Source organism: Nilaparvata lugens, chromosome 1, assembly GCF_014356525.2.
Source record: "Nilaparvata lugens isolate BPH chromosome 1, ASM1435652v1, whole genome shotgun sequence".
NCBI classification, from domain to species: domain Eukaryota; kingdom Metazoa; phylum Arthropoda; class Insecta; order Hemiptera; family Delphacidae; genus Nilaparvata; species Nilaparvata lugens.
In genome coordinates, this window is record NC_052504.1 from 15,366,827 (window position 1) to 15,389,189 (window position 22,363).

Here is a 22,363-nt window from a genome sequence, read left to right on the forward strand (position 1 = left end):
TGATAAATCCAGCAATACAGGAAATCCCATACACAGGAAGAAAATGAGTTGACCATAATAGACCTATCCTAAGGTTAGTTTAATTAGCATCAACTGATCATGATATAAATAATTTTTAATATTTACCAATCTTTCAAGTAGGCTCTGTCAAAGGTTGAAAGATTGTAAGCTATATCAAAGTTCTTATTGATTGTGTTCAAGTATGGAGACCTCAAAAACTCAACTATATGTACTCAACTATATTTAGGTATATCAGTAAGTAAGTAATATCATTAAGTCCACAAAAAGTTATGAGCAATGATTGTTATAAGAGTATTAGAATGTTGAAGATTATAAAAGTGAAGATTGTTATAATTATTGTAATAAGAGAAGTGATTAGTAGAGAGAAACAAGAAAATATTTCAATTTTATCATATTTCATTTTATTCTACAAATTCTGTAGTCTTTGCAGCCTTTTTATATAGTTAAAAAAAGTCCCTGTTTTCCTATGCAAACTCTGTAAATCACGGTATCTCATAGCCTGGAATAATTTTTCAATTTGAATCTGTAAACATAATTATTACAGTTTGAACCACTATGACAAAATAATTGTTTTTTGTTTTGTTTTTTTTTCTTTGTAAATTTCTCTGAAATAGGCTAGACTACTTATATGCTTTAATTCTTGGGTTAAAGTCTTAATTTACTGTTTAATTACACAATTTTGATTATTGGGGAGCTACCCCCATCATCTGATTATGTAACATCAACTTTTATGTAATTATTATGAACTATTATGTAATTATTGGGGGAGCCTTCTTCCACTGTAAGCTCATATTTCGTGAATAGTGTTTCATTTCCACAGAACGCCCATCAGGAGCTGATTTGCTGCTGACAAACAGGCCTGCCAACAATGAGTGTCATTCATACTCTACAAGGCATTCCGTAAACTGGGGTGAAGTCGGACACTTTTTCAGGTTTTTTAAATATTTAAGTGGTTTATATTAAAATGATCATTTTCATACTTGGAATATAAAATCTACTGTTCTTCCCGGTGCTTTCTATCCCATTTTCATATTTGTACACCAACCCGTTTTTTTTTTTTTAAATCCCAAATTGTGTCCGGATTCACCCCATGGGTTGGGGTGAAGTCGGACACAGGTTGTTTTGCATTTATTTCCGAATTCTGATGACACTAGGGGCTATTTCGGACACATATTTTCGTTTAAAAAAAAACAGAAAACCTTTAAAAATAATTAGAAGCATTTATCCATAAAATTCACTATTGAAATTTACTATAATGCAAAATCAATAATGCAAAAAATCAAAAATACAATCAGATAATATGAAGGAATGAATTGAACACAATCAGATAATATTAGTATACATTCTTAATATTTACAAAGTCTTCTAGTCCAGGGAACATGAACTTTTCTCTACGCAGTTTTTTGGGTTTCAGTTTTGTTATGATTGATCCCAGTGACACAGTTTCAATGTCTGGGATATCAGGAAAACTGAAAGTAATCTCCTTTTTTCCATCCTTCTTTCTTAAAAATCGAATTTCATATTCGGTGTTCTCTGTATCAAGGATGTTTTCGATTCTTCCAACATAAACTTTGTCCTGGTTATCTTCTTGTGTCACGAATTTAACAAGGACGAAGTCACCTTCAGCCTTGTGCTCATCAGGGATGTCGACCAGCTCTTCATGGGAGGTGCCAGCATCACTTTCTTCAGACTCAGATGCAAAGATTCCTTCCTCTTCAGCCATAACAGTTTGCAGGACGTTATTGTCGGTGTCATTATTCAAACATGTTGTTGTGATGCTCTGCCCTGGATGGACAGTCACGCGTTTCCCACGACTTTTAGGAGTGTCACCTTTTCGTGTCTCCTCCAACTTTTCTCTTAGAGCATCGCACCAATTTGGTGAAGTATCATCTGCTTGCTTAGGTAGCTTCTTGAGCACCTCCTCTTTGTCTAATGGGATTAGACCAGTAGCCCTAAATCCAGCAATGATGTTCGCTCGAAGTTTGTCCCCCATGGATTCTATAGCTTCACGCAAAAGTCTGGGGAACACAGATTTTTGCACAGCACCTCTGTTCCTCTTCTTCCACTCTCCTAATGTGCTACGCCAGGCAGCTTTCATGCTTCTGAAAACTGCAACATCCAACGGCTGGAATAAGTGGGTAGAATTTGGCGGAAAGAAAACAAAATCAATGCCATTCAGCTTACACAGTCTTATAACCTCAGCTGAGAAGTGACTGGCTAGGTTGTCACCAATCAACAACTTTCTCCCCACTTTGTCACGAAAATAGACGAGGGCCACCGTGATGAACCATTCCTCGAACAGGCGCATGTCAAACCACCCACTCTTGCTACATCCATATCTCATTCCTGGAGACCACCCTCTATCCAGGTGGGGTACAAAAATTGAGATTTGTACACAGTGAATGGTGGCAGTAGATCACCCCTCCCATTTACTGCCATCATAACACTAGTGGAGCTTTTAGAGTGGTCCATTATTCTTTCTGGACGGCGGCAGCCTCGACGCACAATTACTTTTTGGATCCGGGGTCATCGGAAAAATTTGTTTCATTTCCACAGAACGCCCATCAGGAGCTGACTTGCTGCTGACAAACAGGCCTGCCAACAATGAGTGTCATTCATACTCTACAAGGCATTCTCATGTCTGAGTTTTAGTGCTAAATACTCTCAGTTGGTGGCCCTGTAAAATACTAGAAACATAACGCATTTCTATAGTGAGGTCCACGTTATAATGTCAGTGAAGAAAGATAGAAGGACAACGTTGCCAAGTCTCTTAAATTGACTCCATTTTGCCACTGAGTAAACACAGCTGTTCTAATATTAGTTTTCATTTCCTTGATAAAATAATAAATTTCATGTCAAATATTATCTAAATTTATCAATAAAATATATTTTTTCATAATTTGATTCAAAACTTTGCTTTCATAACTGAGATCAGATTTTTATTTTCATACAAACCTGGAATAGCGACTAATTGAAAAAACTGTGATAGGCCAAGTTTGAACTTCAAAACAACAGAAATTAAGTTATTCGGTGGGTATTCTATTCCAATTTATTTTTTAAATAATCGAAAAATAGAAATCCTATTTATAATAAGATAATTTCAATTGAAAAAATTCTGAATTAGCCGTTCAATATTATTCATACTGGTACCAGTAGGCCTAACCTATACTGGTAGGCTAAAGCTGCGTTCACACCAAAGTTAATAACAAAATGCTAATAACTTAATTCTTGTAGATTCTATTAGATTGAACATAACTTATCACACACATGATAAGCATATGTGTTTGTCAAGTTACGTTCAATCTAATAGAATCTATAAGGATTAAGCTATTAACATTTTGTTAATTAAATTAACTAAAATTAAATTTCAGTTTAAAATTAAATTAACTAATTAAGTTATTAACATTTTGTTAATAACTTCGGTGTAAACCCAGCTTAACTGAAGCATGAACAAAGTCTAGGATGGTCAAAGTTATCAACTTTTAAATTGTCATTTGAGGTATAATTCGTGTTTCTTATATGGTAATGTGTAAAAATTATTTCATTTATTCAAAAATACATTTTAAATCAATTATATGACTTGTATAGCCTACTGAAGTATTTTGGTAGAATGAAGAAAAAACATGGCAGCTGAGAATAATTGTTTGTTTGTTTTAGTCATTGTCAAAATTAAAAAATTCTGAAAACCTTGCAAAGCTAGAGAAAGATAGCGCTTAAGATTTATAGATTAATCTGCTTTGTTAGTATGTTAGACAAGGATAGCAAAACTATTGTATATCGTATACTGCCATTATTACGTGAATCTCACGATAATAGATACTGCTTTCTTCTTCAAAATGTCTGCCTGATTTCAGCTCTTGATGAGCCATCAAAATAATAATTTTTGTGCACCTGCTGTCTAGTGCAACAGGATTTATACTTTTAAAAAATACATGAAACTTAAAATCATATTTTTATATAAGGGGAAAATAACCTAGTGATAGATAAGACATACAAAAGAAAATTAATTACATTTGTTTGTGATAGGGATTATCTCGAGATAGAATAAATAATTATGTTTCATTATATATTTTGATGTATCTTTCACGTTTCAATTTGTTTTGTTGATTAAAAATCATATTTGTAAATAAAAATGTTGACTAAACATAAAAATTTGTAAATGTTTCTTATTTAATGTATTTATCTAGTATCCTTGACGCTTGACACTGTGCACCAGGCTTTTGGTAATTTTCTACCAATGGCATTCTGCAAAGTATAAGATTTTGATGCTATTTTTTCAAGTTACCAGAATGGATTAAATTCCCAAGGAAAATTGAAAATTTTAATATTCAATTGAAATTAGATTGATCATAAAATAGAACTTTTATCATATCCAAATCTTATACTTTGAAAAATGTCATTATTATAATTATGTTATAGGTTTAAATTAATAAAAACAATATAAAAACTTGTAGTACCCTTTATTAAAAACTTTAAAATATTTTATTAATTTGAACAAAATAAGCGAAGTGATTTTACTATAGGTTTAATATTGTAACTTATCTGATATGTATCTGCAAATTTGAATCTGTGATAACTCACAGATTAACTAATACTTTCGTCACAAAAGTATTATTTTGTTTTATATGGCTTTGTTGTAAATTTGAATCCAATATGTCTTCAATGTAAGCTTACTAGGCAAATCACCCCACACTTTTATCAATATTTTTCGTATGCATCTTTTCTGGTGAGTGGTGATAAATGAATGATCCTACAGTTGAAGATGGACTCTAAACTACTAGAAAACCATTTCTTATCAATTATTATTATAAATTCTGATGATAGAAATAAGGTTATTATTGTCTTGTTTATAGCCTTAATGTTAAAATGATATTTAATGACATTATGTGGTAAATAAGCAGTTCCTGTATTTTTTGAAGGTATGTGCTTCACTCAAGTGCAGTAGCATATTTTTATTTTTTGTAAAGATTTTTGAATTTTAGTTTTTGGCAAATAAATAAATTCATCCATTCATGCTGAAATTACTGATTTGTATTGCACTGCAACAAGGCTAATAATGATATTTCCCTATATTAATTATAAGATCACTTACAAGTGCATGCTTTTACATTTTTGCAGGGAGCAAAGGATTTATCAGAGATTGTGAGTTACACAATTTTTTCAGTATATAATTTATTGTTTTTTCGTACGATCAAAATTAATTCACATTCAATGTAAAAAAGTTTGATTAAATGAGGCTTATTCCGATTATGTAATCATTGTTGAAATATATCATGGCAACTTGTTTTCAAAAAATGTAAACTTTCTGAAAATACAAAATAGTAATGAAACTTTTACAATACAGTGTACAATCTACTCGATAGTGTAATCAAACAATCTGAATCAATAATTTATATTGCTTTGTCTTTGATATAATAATACTTTTAGTTCAACATGGTTGAGAAAATTTGGTGATAGATGAAATCCAAATAATGAAATTCATATAATGAAATGAATTCCATTATAGTGTTGAATTATCTACACTAAGGTGTGATTTCCATATTGAGAAAATTAAAGTTCAACCATTTGATTTCTTAACAGAATTAGAACGTTAACTCAATATTGCAAAGCCAGTTATGATGTATAATTATCATTAAACCAATAGAATTCATCAGTGATTATCAATAATAGATTAGTGTGCAGTAGGCTATGAACAGGAGACACAAAGACACCAGTTTTTAATGAAATTTAATTGAATAATTATTTGAATTTGAAATAGTCAACAATAATAATTACTGAATCAGTACTTTATGATTCTATAGACCATAAATTTAATAATAGCGAAAAAGTAGATAAATTTTTCAACACCAGGTGTTCAAAAAGCCGGCTCGATATTTTTTACACTTCAGGATCAGAATAATTTGACAGTGTGACTGGGATCTTACTGAAATTTAAAATCACTACTTCCAGGTGACTTGAAAATCTTGGTCCTCCATATAAACTATACATTTTAAGTTGAGTCAATCACACCTCCTATCGTCAAATTATCCTTGTGTAAGAAATATCTTCCTTTCTTAGATGTTTTGTACACTCTATACAACACCAGAGAAAGAAATAATTATATAAATGAATAAAGATCATGCCAAGCCTATCTATTACTGATTATGAGGTCCAATTGACAAATAATAGAATTAGTGATTTGTTTTCACTGGTGAAGAGAGCTCTTCCATATTCACATGCAATGATTGCATATCTACAGATTTTTATGGAGATATCTACAATAATACTTCTTTTGGGTCAGTTTCAATTAAGACAATATAATATATTCGGCTGAGCAATGGGGGATTGGCTGTGACACAATGAATTTGTCCAATTGTTGTAAAATGCCATTGTTAGTACATACTTATATATTTGCCGCGCCATAGTATTTTATTTGATATCGTATGAGTTTTTTGAAATCTATTGTAATTGTTGTATGCATGTACAGTTTTTTCTGATGAATAAATAATGACTTAATTATCATTATCATACACTGTACACTCATTTATGCACTACCGTATGAATTATTCTCTATTTTATTCAAGTTAAATTGCCAGAATCATAAGTTGATCTTATGAGCTCATTTTTTAAGCAATGTTTGTCCAACTAGAGTAATGTGATGAATCAATAGTATAGCGGTTTGAATTACAGAAAAACCGCCATGTAATCACCACATTAACAAAAAATTATCTGATAAAATACTTTTCCAAGTGTGAATAAAATTTGTTTCCACAAAACGAAGAACTATTTTCCAACTTTTCATAGAGATTTGAGCATAATAATAATAATTTTCATTTCAAAAAATATTCTGTTACACAAGTTCACAGAGAAGAAGTGAGATGTTTAATCGTTAGTGTCCACCCTTACACAACAATGTTCGCCTATCAGTCGTTACGTTAGTGGCTGGCCAAAGAAATGTATTGTTGGATTGTTACATGAAAATATGAAATTCAAAATAGAAAGTTTAGAGGAAAAATGTTTATCATTATAAAACGAAATGTTACACGAAAAGGATAAAATATACAGATATAAATATTAGAATGAAATTAATTTCAGTCAGTATTTGTTACACAAATAGTATGAAATACAGCATACCAATAGAAAAACTGTATCTGATTAGAACATTTAGAACTACTTCTAGTTAATGTTTATAGACAACACATTGGTATACGAATAGGATGAATAAATATACTAAGAGAAAAACATACGATTGCAACTACTTTCAGTTAATAATATACAGCACAATGTTATAAAAAGAGGATTAAATCCACAAATAGAAATATTTTTAGTGAACATTTCACCAATTCAATGGATTTGGTGAATCTTATAACTATGAAGATATCTCATCAGTCACTAACGATGCAGTTTTCCCTCAATAAATTGTCAATGCATTCACACGTGCAGCTGTACCAGAAATAATTATTAGAGACGTGGCTCTGAAAAAAGCATTGTCACTTTGAAAAACGTGTTATTGAAGCTTGGAAATAATTAATTATAGGTACTCTGGAAAAAAATTACAGCATGTATACAAAGACATACTAAATGTTACAATAGAAATTAGAACAAGAAATAAACAAGTATTTGTAGATTTTTTCTTAGAATTGATTTTTAAAAAAAAATCCAGGTAAATAAGAAAATTCGTGAAAATATGAGAAATATTTCATCATAATAAATAAAACTGATCTAGATCTAAATTCTAATTCCCCTCAACAATTTATTAGGGTAATTTCCAATCATTCAAAAATACATAACAGCCTCAAATATTTCAAGATTGACTTCTATTGAAATGTTTTTCCATAAAATAGGTAGATAAAAAATAAGTAAAACGAGATTTAGGGGCGAGAAATGGAATAATATAAAAAATCTATGCATGAAATTTTCAATTTATAAATTGCTGAGAATGTTGAGTATAATTAAGAAGATTAATCATACAGAGGGATCCAAAAAAAATATATTAAAATATATACACTCTTTGTCCAGTTATACACACATCGAGTTTTTGGGAAATACATCCTATACTATTAAACGAGAAATTTCTGTTTATATATCCCAGCAGGGCACCCGTGCTTTGCTACGGGAATTAAAAGGTGGACTATTTTTGCGAGATATTTAAAATCCAAGTTCAATCAAAATCATTATCGTTTTTGAAATCCATCATACAAACAAAAAATGCTCAACAATTTTATTTTCGTGCTTACATACCTTTTCTGCTCTCCTCTCACAATATTTCTGAATAAGTGTTTAACTTTTAATATTAAATGAGTTTACACATTACAATGTCTATTGAGAGATTCAAAAATTAGAGATCATATTATTAATAATATTATTCAATGTCATTAACTGTCTGACACATTCTCTAAAATAAGTTGAGCTTACTCACCTGACACTTCGAGGACTGACATCCCATCATGGACGACTAGTATGCTTATTGCTGGAATGTCTTCCAGCTCTTCCTAGAGATAAAGTATCTCATGGGAGCTCTTACAAAATATTACAGATCTCTGATAAGAGTCCATATCCATAAGAAGAGCTAGAAACATCACAAATTAAAGAGACAACTTTTTTCAATTCCCAATATCATAACCAGAATCAATCTTTATCTTGATCATTACAAACCACAACACCCCATTCAGGAGATGGATGAAATTAAAAAATCTAAAACAAGCGCAAATATAAAAATAGTATCACTCTCAACCCATTTATCCTGATTCAATGACATGATAATATGTATTTTTCCATTAAAGACAATCTTGAAGAATCACTAATAATTTATGTTGAAAGCTTTCTCCCTTTTGAGTGGGCATTTTTTCATTGTAAGTAGCTATTATAAGATGGTTACTGAAGTTCACATTCATTACATATACAATTACAATTTTTGTCATTACAAAAGTTCAATCAAAATCACTATCGTTTTTGAAATCCATCATACAAACAAAAATTGCTTGCTAGATAGAACTGGATTCAATAAAGTCTCGTTACTGTCATAGTTTTGTATCCAGGAAGGTGCTCTCCCTAGATGAAACTGTTAACATATGGTATATACATTATTGGATGGGAGACGGGAAGAAGAATGCACATGCTATAGGAGCCGAACTACACCTATCATAAAAGCCTATTCCAAGTTTCATTCAAATAGCTCAGCATCCAAGACTCCACTTCAGCATCTTCATTTTAGTATTTCTTCAGGTATAATTCGTGTTTCTCATACAGTAATATCTAAAAGTTCAAAAATCAATTTTAAAAATCAATTATGCGACATGTTGTCTACTCAAGTATTTTATTATAATCAAATAAAAACATGGCTGATGACCTGAAGATTGTTTGTTCAAATATGTTCAGTCACTGTCAGATTTGAAAAAACAATGAAGGTAAAAATTACCTGATAGTCCGGGCGCAAATGTCATTTCGTGGTCATTTTTGAGTAACAGCCGTGGAAGATGTCTAAAAAAATTCATCGTTAGATCTAGCAGAATAAGGATCGTGATGATGATAAGTCGAAATCACAGGCAAACACCTCGGAAACAAGATGGCCGCCAAAATTTTCAAGGTTTTACTATATCGCTTGTATTTCAATAACCATTCAAGATATTCAACCGATTTTCTAGACGGAAATGTTTTAAAAAAATTTTATAAAAATTTCTTCTAAAACGCATATTTTTTAAGTTATAACCTTCAAAAGCCCAAAAAAAGTTTTTTTCTAAATTGTTTCAAATTTCATTCCATTATAACTTTTTTCGTGCAAGAGATAAAGAGAAATTTTAAATCTATGAAATTTAGAGCGTTTTTTCAACTTTGGACCGATATATCTTCATGCGCTGTACGTCAAGAAATGAGTTCTCCAGCGCCCTCCAATGAAAACCCTGTACGGTTTCTGGTGCGTTTTTCCATATGCATGAGGTAACAAGCTAGAGCTATAAAATCGATTTTTTCATGACTACTTCAAGATAGAGACTCTTCTCTGTGGCTCTACCTCATCCGCTCTTTCATGAGCTGTCTCATGGTCTCATAGATACAGCGCGAATTCGAGCATGACTACTAAACCTCAGAATTTTGCAATCATTCGTTCATTCTGCATCATAAACTTCATTACTGATCATAAACATCATTACATTATAAACTGATTGGATATATTGTTGATCAAACTAAATATGATCAAAATTGATTCTTTTTCTTGAAATTTACCTCATATTTGAAAAATCATAACTCAGTACTCATGGGAAATGAAGAGTTCCGAATGATCTCATTCCATTAAGAATTTTATAATCTTAAAAAAAGGCAAAAGCAAATTCTTCTGTCCGATCACTGATTTTGGTGGAAAAGGCTGAAAACTGGAAAATGAATCAAAAATACGAGGTTTTTTGGCCCATTCTGTATCTAGCACAAGGAAATTTTGCATGAAGAAATTGGTTCTGGACTTGTCTCATGTATCCAAATAATATATTAAAAAATCTGGTGTGGTACACTCACACAACTTTCCTTGCTCATTGAACTGTAAGCCCCATTTCTAAACGAGAATAATTTAGGGGAATAACGTAATGACGATTGGCGGCAACATTTTATTTGAAACTACGATCAGACTTCTGTATACAGTATAAATATGACATATGACATACACACATTCTGTATATATAATTGTTTTTGCCACACTTGGATGTAATGAGCTGGTTTACGTTCGTCATATGGAGGCCGAAAGTGATTGTTTTCCGACCAGGCCGGTAAAACTTTACGGCCCTAGGGCTGTAAAATGACCTTGAATAACAGCTGATCGTGTCCGATCTCACAAAAATCATAGAGAGATAATCTCATAACGACTGTAATAATCTATATAATCGTGAATCGTGGTATTATGTCTATAATATATTTTATAAATTACTGTTTCATAATTTAATATTTATTATTGTGTTTTTGATATCAAACAATGAATACGATGATATCTCCATAGCCTCAACAATGTTGGCTGCATTGTCCATTGTCAGAAAGGTACGTATCGCAAGTATTTAAAAGTGAAGAATCGAATTTGAAATCATAGTACAATAATTGTATCAATATTTAAAAGTGAGGTAGAATAATAATTGTTTCTTTTTTATTATCAAATTCCACTTCTTAATGCAATACAATCAACTATAATAACAAGAAAATACAGCAGAGATCTGAAGTTTAAGGTACGGTAAGCCTACTGGTGAAACTCAGCCTTGACTAAAAAATTCCTAGTAATTTTTCCGTAATTCATTATTAAAACTTTTAGATAATTTTTCTTTAATATTAAACCATATAGAGAAAACATTAGGCCCACTCAAGATTGAATCTTCAAATGTTTTCTCTATGATTTCAGAGCAATATTTTGTTGTGAAAATGCCGGCAAACCGGCTTCAAATATGCCGCTATACACTATAATTATAGTAGCCTACATACGTTACCTGACTTAATTCAGAGTGAAAATTTTATTGTGAAACAGATAATAATATCAATTTTAATAATAAAAGTCATGAGCCAAAGTCTGTGGTACGCTTTTTAGGAGTGAAGTATCAGTATCACATGTATGCTAAGTGTTATCAGTCAGGCCTCTATATTCAACATTATGCAATGGCCGAGAGCATAAAGGCGTAATACAACAGAACTCAAAGCTCAGTGAAAGCAAACATGATCTAGGTTCGAATCTCGGTCAATGACATTTTTTTTTTTGTAGATGAATTTAGACTTTTATTAGCTATTTTTTATATTAGTTACCATAATTAAAATTTCAATAAATTTTTTAGATATATTTTGAGACAAAACTGTGAAATATGCAATTATATTAATTTTTTCATCACATTATTTCAAAATAGTAATGAAAATTCTATTCATCCATCTATCCATGAGATATTGCACCAGGCGCAAAGCGCGAGCTATAAAATTCAAACAATTATTCGAAATATTAATAGTATAAATATATGGTCACTATTGTAAATTATTAATTAGTAATATTGAAATTAATTGACAGTAAAAGTTGTCATAACCAAGATTCAAACTATCAAAATAGGCTGTTTGAATTTTATTCATTTTTCAATTTCTTATAAATATTGGGAAGTTTTTTTTTGGTGTGGCGAAAAATAGCATTTGCAACACGGGCAAAAATGTTTTTCCAGCTCTCGAACGCTTCTCAAGCCGGAAATCGTACATTTTCGACCCTAGGTGCGAAATATACTATTTCAGAGTACTTTTTCCTTTGTGTAAATTGTGTAATTTGATGATTTTTTTTAAAAGTCGTCAAAACAGCTGTTCTTCAGATGAAATATCTCGACTATGTGTTCTTTTTATGAACTGCTCTACCTAACCAAAGTTAGTAGACAGAAGGTTGGTCACTCATCTATAGTATTTCAGTTGAAATGCGATTGGAGTGGGGGAACTGCAGCCGTGACGTAGGCTGTAGTACAGAGTAGGCAAAATATCGCATTCTTGGAAATCATACGGTGACATAATATAGTCAAATTATATAACACAAACATTTTCTGACATGCAAGCTTTCTGTTTCAGCCTTACAATAATTATCAAAACATTCAAATAATACAAGCATTTTACCATATAAAAGCAAAAACCCACCTCCTAACTTTCCTTTTCAAACCCTTAAGGTTTCTTCATCTTCTAGCTCGTGTTTATATTTTGTAGTTTGGCTATACATCAGCTTGTGAATTTCGGGGATGAGATTTTTTGATTCTCGTAGAACATGTGCTCGATACCAGCATGTGTTCAGGGCAATTATATGAACGAAACTTATCGGATTTATCGGGATCAGTTTATCGGTTTATTGCAATGCATTAATTTTTCAATATTTTTCATGTGTTAATCTGAAATTATAATAGTATAACATTGTCTAATAACGCTTTTCCAGTTTATTAACTTTTCCGTGTCACGTTTTTAGATTCTTGGAAAACTTTCAACTTCATTTTATTCATACAAGTTGAATGAACTTGGAATATTTAACAACATCATTAGAATCGGTGATTCATTTGCTATAAGTATGGAGAATTTCCAAGTTCTAGGTCAATCTTGAGGGCAATAAACGACGACTTATTTGAAGATACAGTGAATAAACTATATGCTCAGTGTGGTTACTTCATCACATTTTTACTACACGTGACGTCACGCTGGCGTTCCCCCCTCCACTTCGAATCTTACACCTGTGAGTGATCAACCTTCTGTCTACTAACGTTGCTACCTACCTACCTCATGCACGAGAAGGAGGTTACAAAGTCCATTTCTGAAGGATGGGGTGAACCCCCCCTTGGTTTCCCGGAAAGGAGACTTATGCCAGTTGATAGAGCTGATAAATAACTATACAGGGTATGAATTTGAAAAGAATCGGTCAAGTAATTTTTGAAAAAATCTTGAAAAACATGGTTTTTTAGTAACTATCTGCCATTTTTCTCAAGAATATTACGGAGCTCCTGGAATTTTCCTAGAAATGAGACTCATGTAAGTTGATAGGGCTTATAAATAGCTATCCATGGTATAAATTTGAAGAAAATCGTTAGAGCCGTTTTTGAGAAAACCGTGAAAAACATGGTTTTTTAGTAATTATCCGCCATTTTTTCCGCCATTTTGAATTCAATTTTATTGAATTTCTTATTCTCAGATCCTCATGGTATAAGGACCTTAAGTTTAAAATTTCAAGTCAATCGGTTGATTAGGACTGGAGTTATCATGTTCACAGACATACACACATACACACACAAACACACACACACAGACCAACACCCAAAAATCATGTTTTTGGACTCGGGGGACCTTGAAACATATAGAAAACTTGAAATCGGATTACCTTAATTTTTTTTGGAAAGCAATACTTTCCTTACCTATGGTAATAGGGCAAGGAAAGTAAAAATCAGAACCACAATGTAAATTGCAAGCACCAATGTATATAGTGACTGGACTAGTAACACAAAATATATCATTAAACTATTTTTATGTTCAAAATAGGTATGCAATAAAAAAAACAGGCTGTGCAAAGGCTAAAAATAAACTTTCTTCTAGTGATATTTATCAAAGTTTTTCGATTTGAATAAATTATCAAGCTATCAAAAAAAAGTTTTCTTAGGGAAACATTTTATTCCCGATCATTACTTTTTGAGACATGAGCGCCTTAAGTTTAAATTTTTGGGACAGAACATTTCAAATTCGGTACGAGATAAATCCATGAAATTCAAAGGATGAATTCTTCATGGTATTGTTGATTGAATAAAACAAACATTTTCTGAAAATATTAATTTTTGAGAAAGTTATTCAATTTACTAAGTGACCAAAAATAATGTTTATTTGAGTTTTTTGTAAATTGAATAACTTTCTCAAAAATTGATATTTTCAGAAAATTTTTCAAAATTTTATTGTTTTATTCAATCAACGATACCATGAAGAATTCATCCTTCAAATCTCATGAATTCATCTCTTACCGAATTTAAAATGTTCTGTCCCAAAAATTTAAACTTTAGGTGCTCATATCTCAAAAATTAATGATCGGAGAAAAGTGTTTTTCTAAGAAAAATTTTTCATTTTCATAGCGTTATAATATACAAATCGAAAAACTTTGAAAAAATAGCACCAGTGGAAAGTTTATTTTTAGCCTTTGCACAGCATTAAGATGTAGACTACAACAGAGTATTAGGCCTACTTAACTTGCTAAGTAATTAAAACTACAATTTCTATAAGTTGTTTAACACACCTGTTTAATTGAGTAGAACTCGTCTGACCTTTGCATGGGGTGATTCCTTCACCAATTCTTCAAGATCTGGGGACTGAACCATGTGATGTTTGCTAGACCACTCATACAATACTGGGACATTGCTGATCATTATTGACCACTCATTTGTTCATTAGCTCGAGGTTGGAAAAGCTTCTTATACAATTTTACTATTCACATTTGATATTATAAATTCATTATTTATTTGCATTTAAAAATTTTCCGTTCCTTAAAATTTGCCACCCCCAAGATCTGCCGCCCTGGGCGGCCGCCCGGTCCGCCCACCCCTGGGGCCGGGCCTGTGTACAGTTCATGAAAAAGGTTGACAACCATTGGCTATTCAATGAAAACAAAAAGCAACTGAAATAATATTATTTTTAATGAGCAGTTTTGACATCATTTATTAAAATCATTTTAGAACAATAATAGAAAAATATAATGCTGCATTACACAGCACCTCAAGAACATGTCATGATTAAAACTATTCCATGCTCTTTCTCAATTTTTAAGTTAAAAATCGCAATTGTGGATTAAATTAGTTCGATTTAAATTTTTTTCAATTATTGAATTGAAGTACATAATGTAATAAAGTTTGGATTATGCTACATTTTTATAATGGACAATAGTTTATCTGGCCACTGATTCACTTATTGTTTTCTTCTTCTTGTTGATTACAAATAAAAATTAATCCACTTGGTCATTGGAGACGTAGTGCTCATGCGATCTGGAGAGTTGAGAGTAGCAAGTGATTACAATAAGAAAAAAACATGTCTATTCTATGTATTATTATCAAAACAATGACATGCCCAGGGGCGCCATTTAAGGGGGGCAGAGGGGCCTAGGCTCCCCAAGGATCACATGAATAATGAAAATGCGGGTCTATCTACACAAATTCTTAGAATCTCATACTAATTTGATACTTTTTTTAAACAGCAGTAGTATAATTCCTTCTACAGTATCAACAATGTAGCAAAATTGCCTTGAAAGTATGGCTATGGGTATGGAGTAATAAAGAATATATTTTTCTCTGTGGTATAGTTGAAGCTTAAATATAGAATGGGTACAATAATTATTATTGATCAGTGCACAATAAGTGAGTTATTGCATAAATTTCAATGTGCGAATTAACAAGTTGAAAGATGTCACAGTGAGAGCAAAAGAAAGGGCACAATCAGACAATCAAAAATGTATGTACACAGAGTTGGTGAGAATTATGGGAACAGCTTAATGTTTCTTTAGCTTTCCAACTGAAAGTTATTTTCCAATTAGAATATGATCCCTAATGAAATTGTCATTGTAAAAGAAAAAGTACATGTTTCCATGATTTTCAAGAAATCTATTTCAGTGTATTCCTTCTTTGGGTTCTCTCTTCAGGCTTGTATTTCTAATAAATATTTCATGATTTATTAACTAATAATGTATGTTTGTATTGATACTTCAACCACATGTGTATAAGACTGGAAAAATGAAGCATATAATAACATCTTCGAATGAAAAATTTATGGGGGAAAACCTAGGACCCTCTATCCTATGGGGTATTCCTTTCCCCCCTCATAACACATGGTCTTCCGCCCCCCTAGCAGTTTAGTAAAATGGCGCTACTGTAGATGCCTCAAGCCATGCTGCCAGCAGTTGTTTTGCTGGGGGAGAGAGTGGTGTGAACTGGTTTGTTGGAGAGGGAAGTGTAGGATGCCATTGACTCCCCACTACGTGCCTCTACAACAGCACTAATCCAGCTCAGACAGAAATCGTCATTTGCGTATACAAGCGCTTTCTACCGGTATACGTTGATACTGCACATTAGGCGAAACAATAGCCGGTAAGAATGTTCTCTCTGAATCTTCTACTTTGTGACAAGTTCCACATCGATCACATAGTAAGTTAAGATTCCAAAGTCTTCTTGTTAAACTGAAATAATTTTTCTTCTACTTAAGTATCCAGAAGAGCACAATTTATTCTTTCTCTGCTATTACAAAAATACATGGTAGATTATTAATTTGGGTTCCTTGTGAGCTTTTTAACATAGGATACACTATATTCTTCAAGGGAAATGGAACAACAGCATTGAAAGAAGGGCCATATGGTAATTTAACATTATCTGTACCATCATTACGAATACTAATTACAACAGGGCCGAGGAATTGGAAATATCTGGAACTCAAAATATCAATGTTAAATGTCCTATGCTTGAAAACTGTTGCTGGGTGGAACTCCGAATACTTGTCAAACAGCGGAATTGGAAATATCCGGAACTCGAAATATGTTGCTAGGCGGAATTGGGAGTATCTGGAACTCAAATTATTTGTTTGTCAGATGGCGGAATTGGAAATATCTGGAACTCAAAATATCGGTGCCAAAGTGGGAGTACGGGTTATGTGTTTGTGATTGAGAAATGGTTCAAGTCTGACTTATTTTCTGGAATGATATGGACTAATTATCCCACTTAGGGTAATTCATAGCTCATTATATATTAAAATTATATTGGTTTATTAAATAATAGTCATGTACATATTATGCAAGTTTTCAAAACTCTGTTATCTGTTTCAAACAAAACTAACGACTGTTGATGTGTTGATGAATTTATTTTAGGTTAACTATAGAACCCTTCATTTGTTTTGCAATAAATTTGTTTCATCCCACATCTACACAGTCTCGCTAATAACGATCGATATTGTGAGTTCGATATAATTATTTCCAATTCCACATACTTCCAATTCCACCAGCTGACAAGATATTTTGAGTTCCGCCGGCCTGCACGATATTCTGAGTTCCGCCTGTCAACATATTTGGAGTTCCATATATTTCCAATTCTGGCTAGCTGCAAGTTTTTTTGAGTTCCAGATATTCCCAATTCATGCGACCCATTACAACTACCATTCAAAAATATATCTTTTGATCTGAATAAATAATTGAAAACAAAATTCTCCAAAAGTCCTGTATCTTGTACGAAATTAAGAATATGACAGTACTATTCGATGAATATTATGAAGAAATATTGGATAAAAGATTTATACTTACTACTAATGAGTACTAGGCCTAGTCTACTCAAATCTTCTTCATCAATACGAACAAGATTTTATTAAATACAGTACTGTTCAATTACAACAAATCGATGATTTCAATTCATTTATAACCTTAAAATTATTCAATAGGTAATTGATTTATAATAAATTGGAAAGTGGATTAGGGGAAGGAGCAGCTATATAACAAACTAAACTCGGGAAATAATCGGGAAGGAAAATTAATATAGTCTATAACTTTGAATCGGTTGCTGGCAATGCTTGAGCAAGTTGAAAAGTTGTTATGAAACTTGTATTAGGTAATGGTTATGTGATGACGACTGCTTTGTGTACACAGGGTCCCCCTGGTCCCTCGAGCAGGGCTGGCCACAAATATGTTCGTATTTGGTCACTATCACTCTTGGATGTGTGGAATCGAACGTGCAGTTCTCGCCTGAACACTCGCTGCTCGTACTCCAGTACATAGGCAGGTGTCTGAAACACGATTGTCATTTTCACAAATTAAACAAACATATATGAGTGGAGTTCACGATCCATATCTATTTCACAGAAACTACATTAATTATTGTGCATATATGTATTAGAAAATATGGAAAACATATATTAGAAAACTCATGTCACAGTGATCCAAATTCATTAGGATCAGTATTTCTACGTAGGCTTATGAGATCCTCAAATCTACACTAGATAATCTATTAGGCCTATGGAACGCCTGTAATGAAAGTTTTCGAATTTCATTGATTGTGTTTGCAGCCCCCTCCAGCCCTCCACTGCTTGGATTGTTACCAACAATACACCTTATCCATATTTAAAGATACTTTACATTGAAAGATTCATTATATCTGTCATCAATGAATTTGATTGAAACAAAAAATTCTAAAGGACCTGCCTGATTCAAAATTTATTCAATTACGAGTTACTACAGATATATCAACAAACGATACGTTCACTACACTCTCCACTTATTGAAATTCTTCTGATGAAAGAATTTCGATGAGTAGATAGTAGTTTTCTTCTATAATCTAATCCAATCAATGAATATTCCAAACTATTAGGTACCTGATTGGCTAGAGCCCAAGCGAGTCTTACTGAATCCCTTATGTATTGCAGAAGTCCAGGGCACATTTTCAAACAAGGATAATCATATAGTGTTGCCCACAGCTGCGAGCTCACCTCCTACAATAAAACAGGAAACAATTTTTGTTACAAATATTAGCCTATTTATAAAATCATGACAAAACAGCTTGTAAGGAACAAATCACCTGACAACAGGAGTGAAATTAAAATGATTAATTATTGTGAAAAATTACTTCCTCATGAATTTATTATAGAGGTATTAAAATTATTAATACCTGCTTTTTGGACTTCTAGGGAGAAAAGTGGGACTTGTTCTCCCTGAGGGGAATCGTTTGGAGCCCGCGGCGAAGCCAAGGGCGACAATTTCCCCGAAGAAAAAGTTTTTTGCTTCCGTGATATAGGACTAGACTACAATTTTCCTCCTACATCATAAAAATATATTGTTCAATTTCCCTACATTAAACGCTTTTTAAAACTTCAAACATAACCTAAAACCAAAATTAATATTATTCTTTTGTTGAATAACAACTCTAGAAAGTCTATTATATCTGAGCTACCTTCCTACCCTCCAACATAGGCGCTCAGAGACAGTGCCGGTTGCACATTAGCCAGTTGAATTTTTATCGTGATTAATTCCACGAGAGCCAATCAGAGAAGTCGTCTTTTCAGAAAAACCTTCTGCTCTCTTGAAATTAACCACGGTTAATATTAAACCGGCTTTTGTGCAACCGGCACTAAGTACAACCGGTAACTTATAATGTTGTTTCCTATGTTACTTGAATGGAGATAGATTACTTCCAGTGCCTATGGCGTGAAGCGAACACTCCAAACACCAAAGTAGAAAGTAATGCTTTAAAGTAAAACTTTTATACAGTTCAGGGTGATTTTCTAGTCCTGTTACCCAGTTTTTGATGTAGTTTATGAAACGGAGATTCAGTACACTTGAAATATACTCGTACATATTTAAGCACTCGTAATTTCTTAGTTAGGCCTACTCAAGACTATATTAACGAATATGCTCAAAATGTCCACCCATTCAGGTTGTACACTCTTTGAGGCTTTTACTCTTTTTCATCCCTATAATATTCATGTTCTACGGTAAAAGATACGGTCTTCTCTTCATAAGACGACCGGAATCCTCACTGAATGTTGCACAGCTTAAGGATTATCAACTCGCACTGTCATGGGTATACCGATTGGTTGGCCTACCAAATTCCAGCGACAAAACAAGTCTTTCCTTTATTATGAACAAATAGTCTACACACAAAATATCATCTACTGGTGATATTTTTCAAAGTTTTTCGATTTGTTAACATCAAGGTATCAAGGTGAAAAAGTTTTCTCGGGAAAACATTTTTTTCTTATCATTACTCTTTGAGATATGAGCGCCTGAAGTTTAAATGTTTAGGAAAGAACAAATGTTTTTTACCAACAAACAAAATTATCTGAAAATATCAATTTTTGAGAAAGTTATTTAATTAACTAAAAATGGTCCAAAATAACTTCTAGTTGAGTTATTTTTGGCAAAAATTGACATTTCCAGAAATTTTTAGTTCTAATAGATCAACAATACCATGAAGAATCTATTCTTAGATCTCATGAATTAATCTCTTACCGAATTTGAAATGTTCTGTCCCAAAAATTTAAACTTTGGGCGCTCATATCTCAAAAAGTAATGATCGAAAAAAATGATTTCCTGAGAAAACTTTTTCATTTTGATAGCTTTATGATATACAAATCGAAAAACTCTGAAAAATATCACCCGTAGAAAGATTATTTTTAGCCTTTGCACAGCCTTAAAATCACTCTGTACTAGGGGAGGAAAAAGTTATTTTTCTACTGGGACTAACTTTTTATTTGTAGGCTGAAGTAATATTTATTAGTAAGTTTATTAGTAGGATGAAGGATAAATTATAGATAGGTTAAATGGGGAGGTGAGCAACATGAAGAGAATCGAACCTCTATACTGTGACCAAGATCGAAAGTGTCCACAGTACGGTGAAGGAAAGCAGCAATGGCCGACTCGAGATCTGTATGCGCCGGCCCAGGAGGTGTCGACGCCAACAGAATCCTTCTCACCTGATCTCTTTTACTGTTCAAAAGGCTCTGTGTTGAGCGGAACGCCAGCTTTAACATACATTACATCTATTATTCAACAAATCAACATTATATGATCAGTACCTGTACCGTGAGATCAAGAACCGCTTCTATCCAACAAGCGATATTCACAGGTAAAACTATTGTTATGACCAATGAAACCTGCATTGCAATCAGCTTAACAAGTCAATTTAATTTCCAAATGATGTATGATGAGTTCTCCAAAGAGACAAGTTAAATCTGCCGATATACCTTCTATGTTATTCAAGATAGGCTTAATTGGACAATTTAAATAAATTGAAAATATGTTATTTCGATGATAGGAACAGTTCTCGAAGAATTCAAATGATATACAATAGTACTAATAATATGTATATAGATGAATAGAAAGCCAGATACACATGAAACATGCTTGCCAAGGTGTTAATTCCTGTTCAAATAAAAGCTTGTGGATTTGTGAGTTACAAATAACCCAATAATAGAATGTGATAGTTATAATATTTGATAATTTTTCAGAAATATTTCAATAAAAGAATATGATTATCATTTCATGAGAACTCATACTTCGACAGTGGAAATTTAATAGCAATATTACGAGAAACGAACTTTATAGTATTATATTTGATAACAAACTGTGAAGACGTATTTCCACTATCAATAGAAGAATTAATTTCTCATTCACAAATTCTTAACACAATTCATCTAGAGAGTCTCTCTTAGAATTTAGGAAATTAATTTTCAAAGGATCAATGAAATACAAGTACAAAACTGGATAAAATCATCCAACCGTTGGATGATGCCCACATAAATGTGGAGATGCTCTCTCAAATTAGCCTCACTATCTATTAGTCGAAAATCGATTTCAGCCTTTCTCTAGTCTTTCGCTGTGTGATTTCCAGTGTCTATAGCAATTGGATTACCCATTTGAATTTCTTTAATAACATTTACAATTAAACTTTACCAATATTATGTTCAGTCATCTTAAATTTAAGACACTTTTCTGCGCAATATGCAGAAAATGTTTCTAATTTTAAAGTCTTTTCGTACTCATAGGTGGACGATTTTCGGTTCCAGAAACCAAAGACTCTAAATATCCCATCAAAATTCAAACATTGGAAGATCAGAAAGTTTTTCAGAAGGATAGTCAACACTGGAGAGAGTGGAGGAGCGTCTACAGGTTTGTAAACGTAGAATAGACATCTGTAAGCGTAAAATGGATATTATGAAGTCCATTTCTACGCTTACAAAATCAAATTACCTCTTAAATAGGTGATTTAAATATTATATTCTTAGGAAGCTTATTTCTGCCAGTAAATTATTTTTAGTCTTCGAAATAGCGGAGTGCTATTTATTTTAAAACGACCGTATCCCGTGACGAATGTTATGTAGGGATACACGATGAGGAATCTATCATTGG

The 22,363-nt window shown here is 32.4% G+C and overlaps 2 protein-coding genes across 5 annotated transcripts in view; one reads left to right on the top strand and one right to left on the bottom strand.

Moving 5' to 3' along the window:
• The window catches only part of LOC111046155 (charged multivesicular body protein 3), a 92,457-nt gene that overhangs the window by 60,767 nt on the left and 9,327 nt on the right, over positions 1-22,363 (top strand). Inside the window, exon 7 of one of the 4 annotated variants that reach the window (XM_039431674.1) lies at positions 2,578-6,528. The exons of 1 other annotated variant lie outside the window; for it this stretch is intronic. The gene's annotated coding sequence lies outside the window, so the exon portion shown is untranslated. Of the gene's footprint in view, positions 1-841; positions 1,191-2,577; positions 6,529-22,363 lie in introns of those variants that run through there. 2 more of the 4 variants (XM_039431682.1, XM_039431712.1) reach the window with 2 other exon arrangements.
• Positions 15,111-22,363, bottom strand: part of LOC111052650 — a 30,420-nt gene continuing 23,167 nt past the window's right edge. Inside the window, exons 4-6 of the mRNA XM_039419893.1 lie at positions 20,809-20,976; positions 18,832-18,948; positions 15,111-18,246 (exon numbers count right to left, since the gene is read on the bottom strand). Coding sequence (XP_039275827.1) covers positions 18,079-18,246; positions 18,832-18,948; positions 20,809-20,976 — 453 coding nt within the window. The 3' untranslated portion in view covers positions 15,111-18,078. The remainder of the gene's footprint in view (positions 18,247-18,831; positions 18,949-20,808; positions 20,977-22,363) is intronic.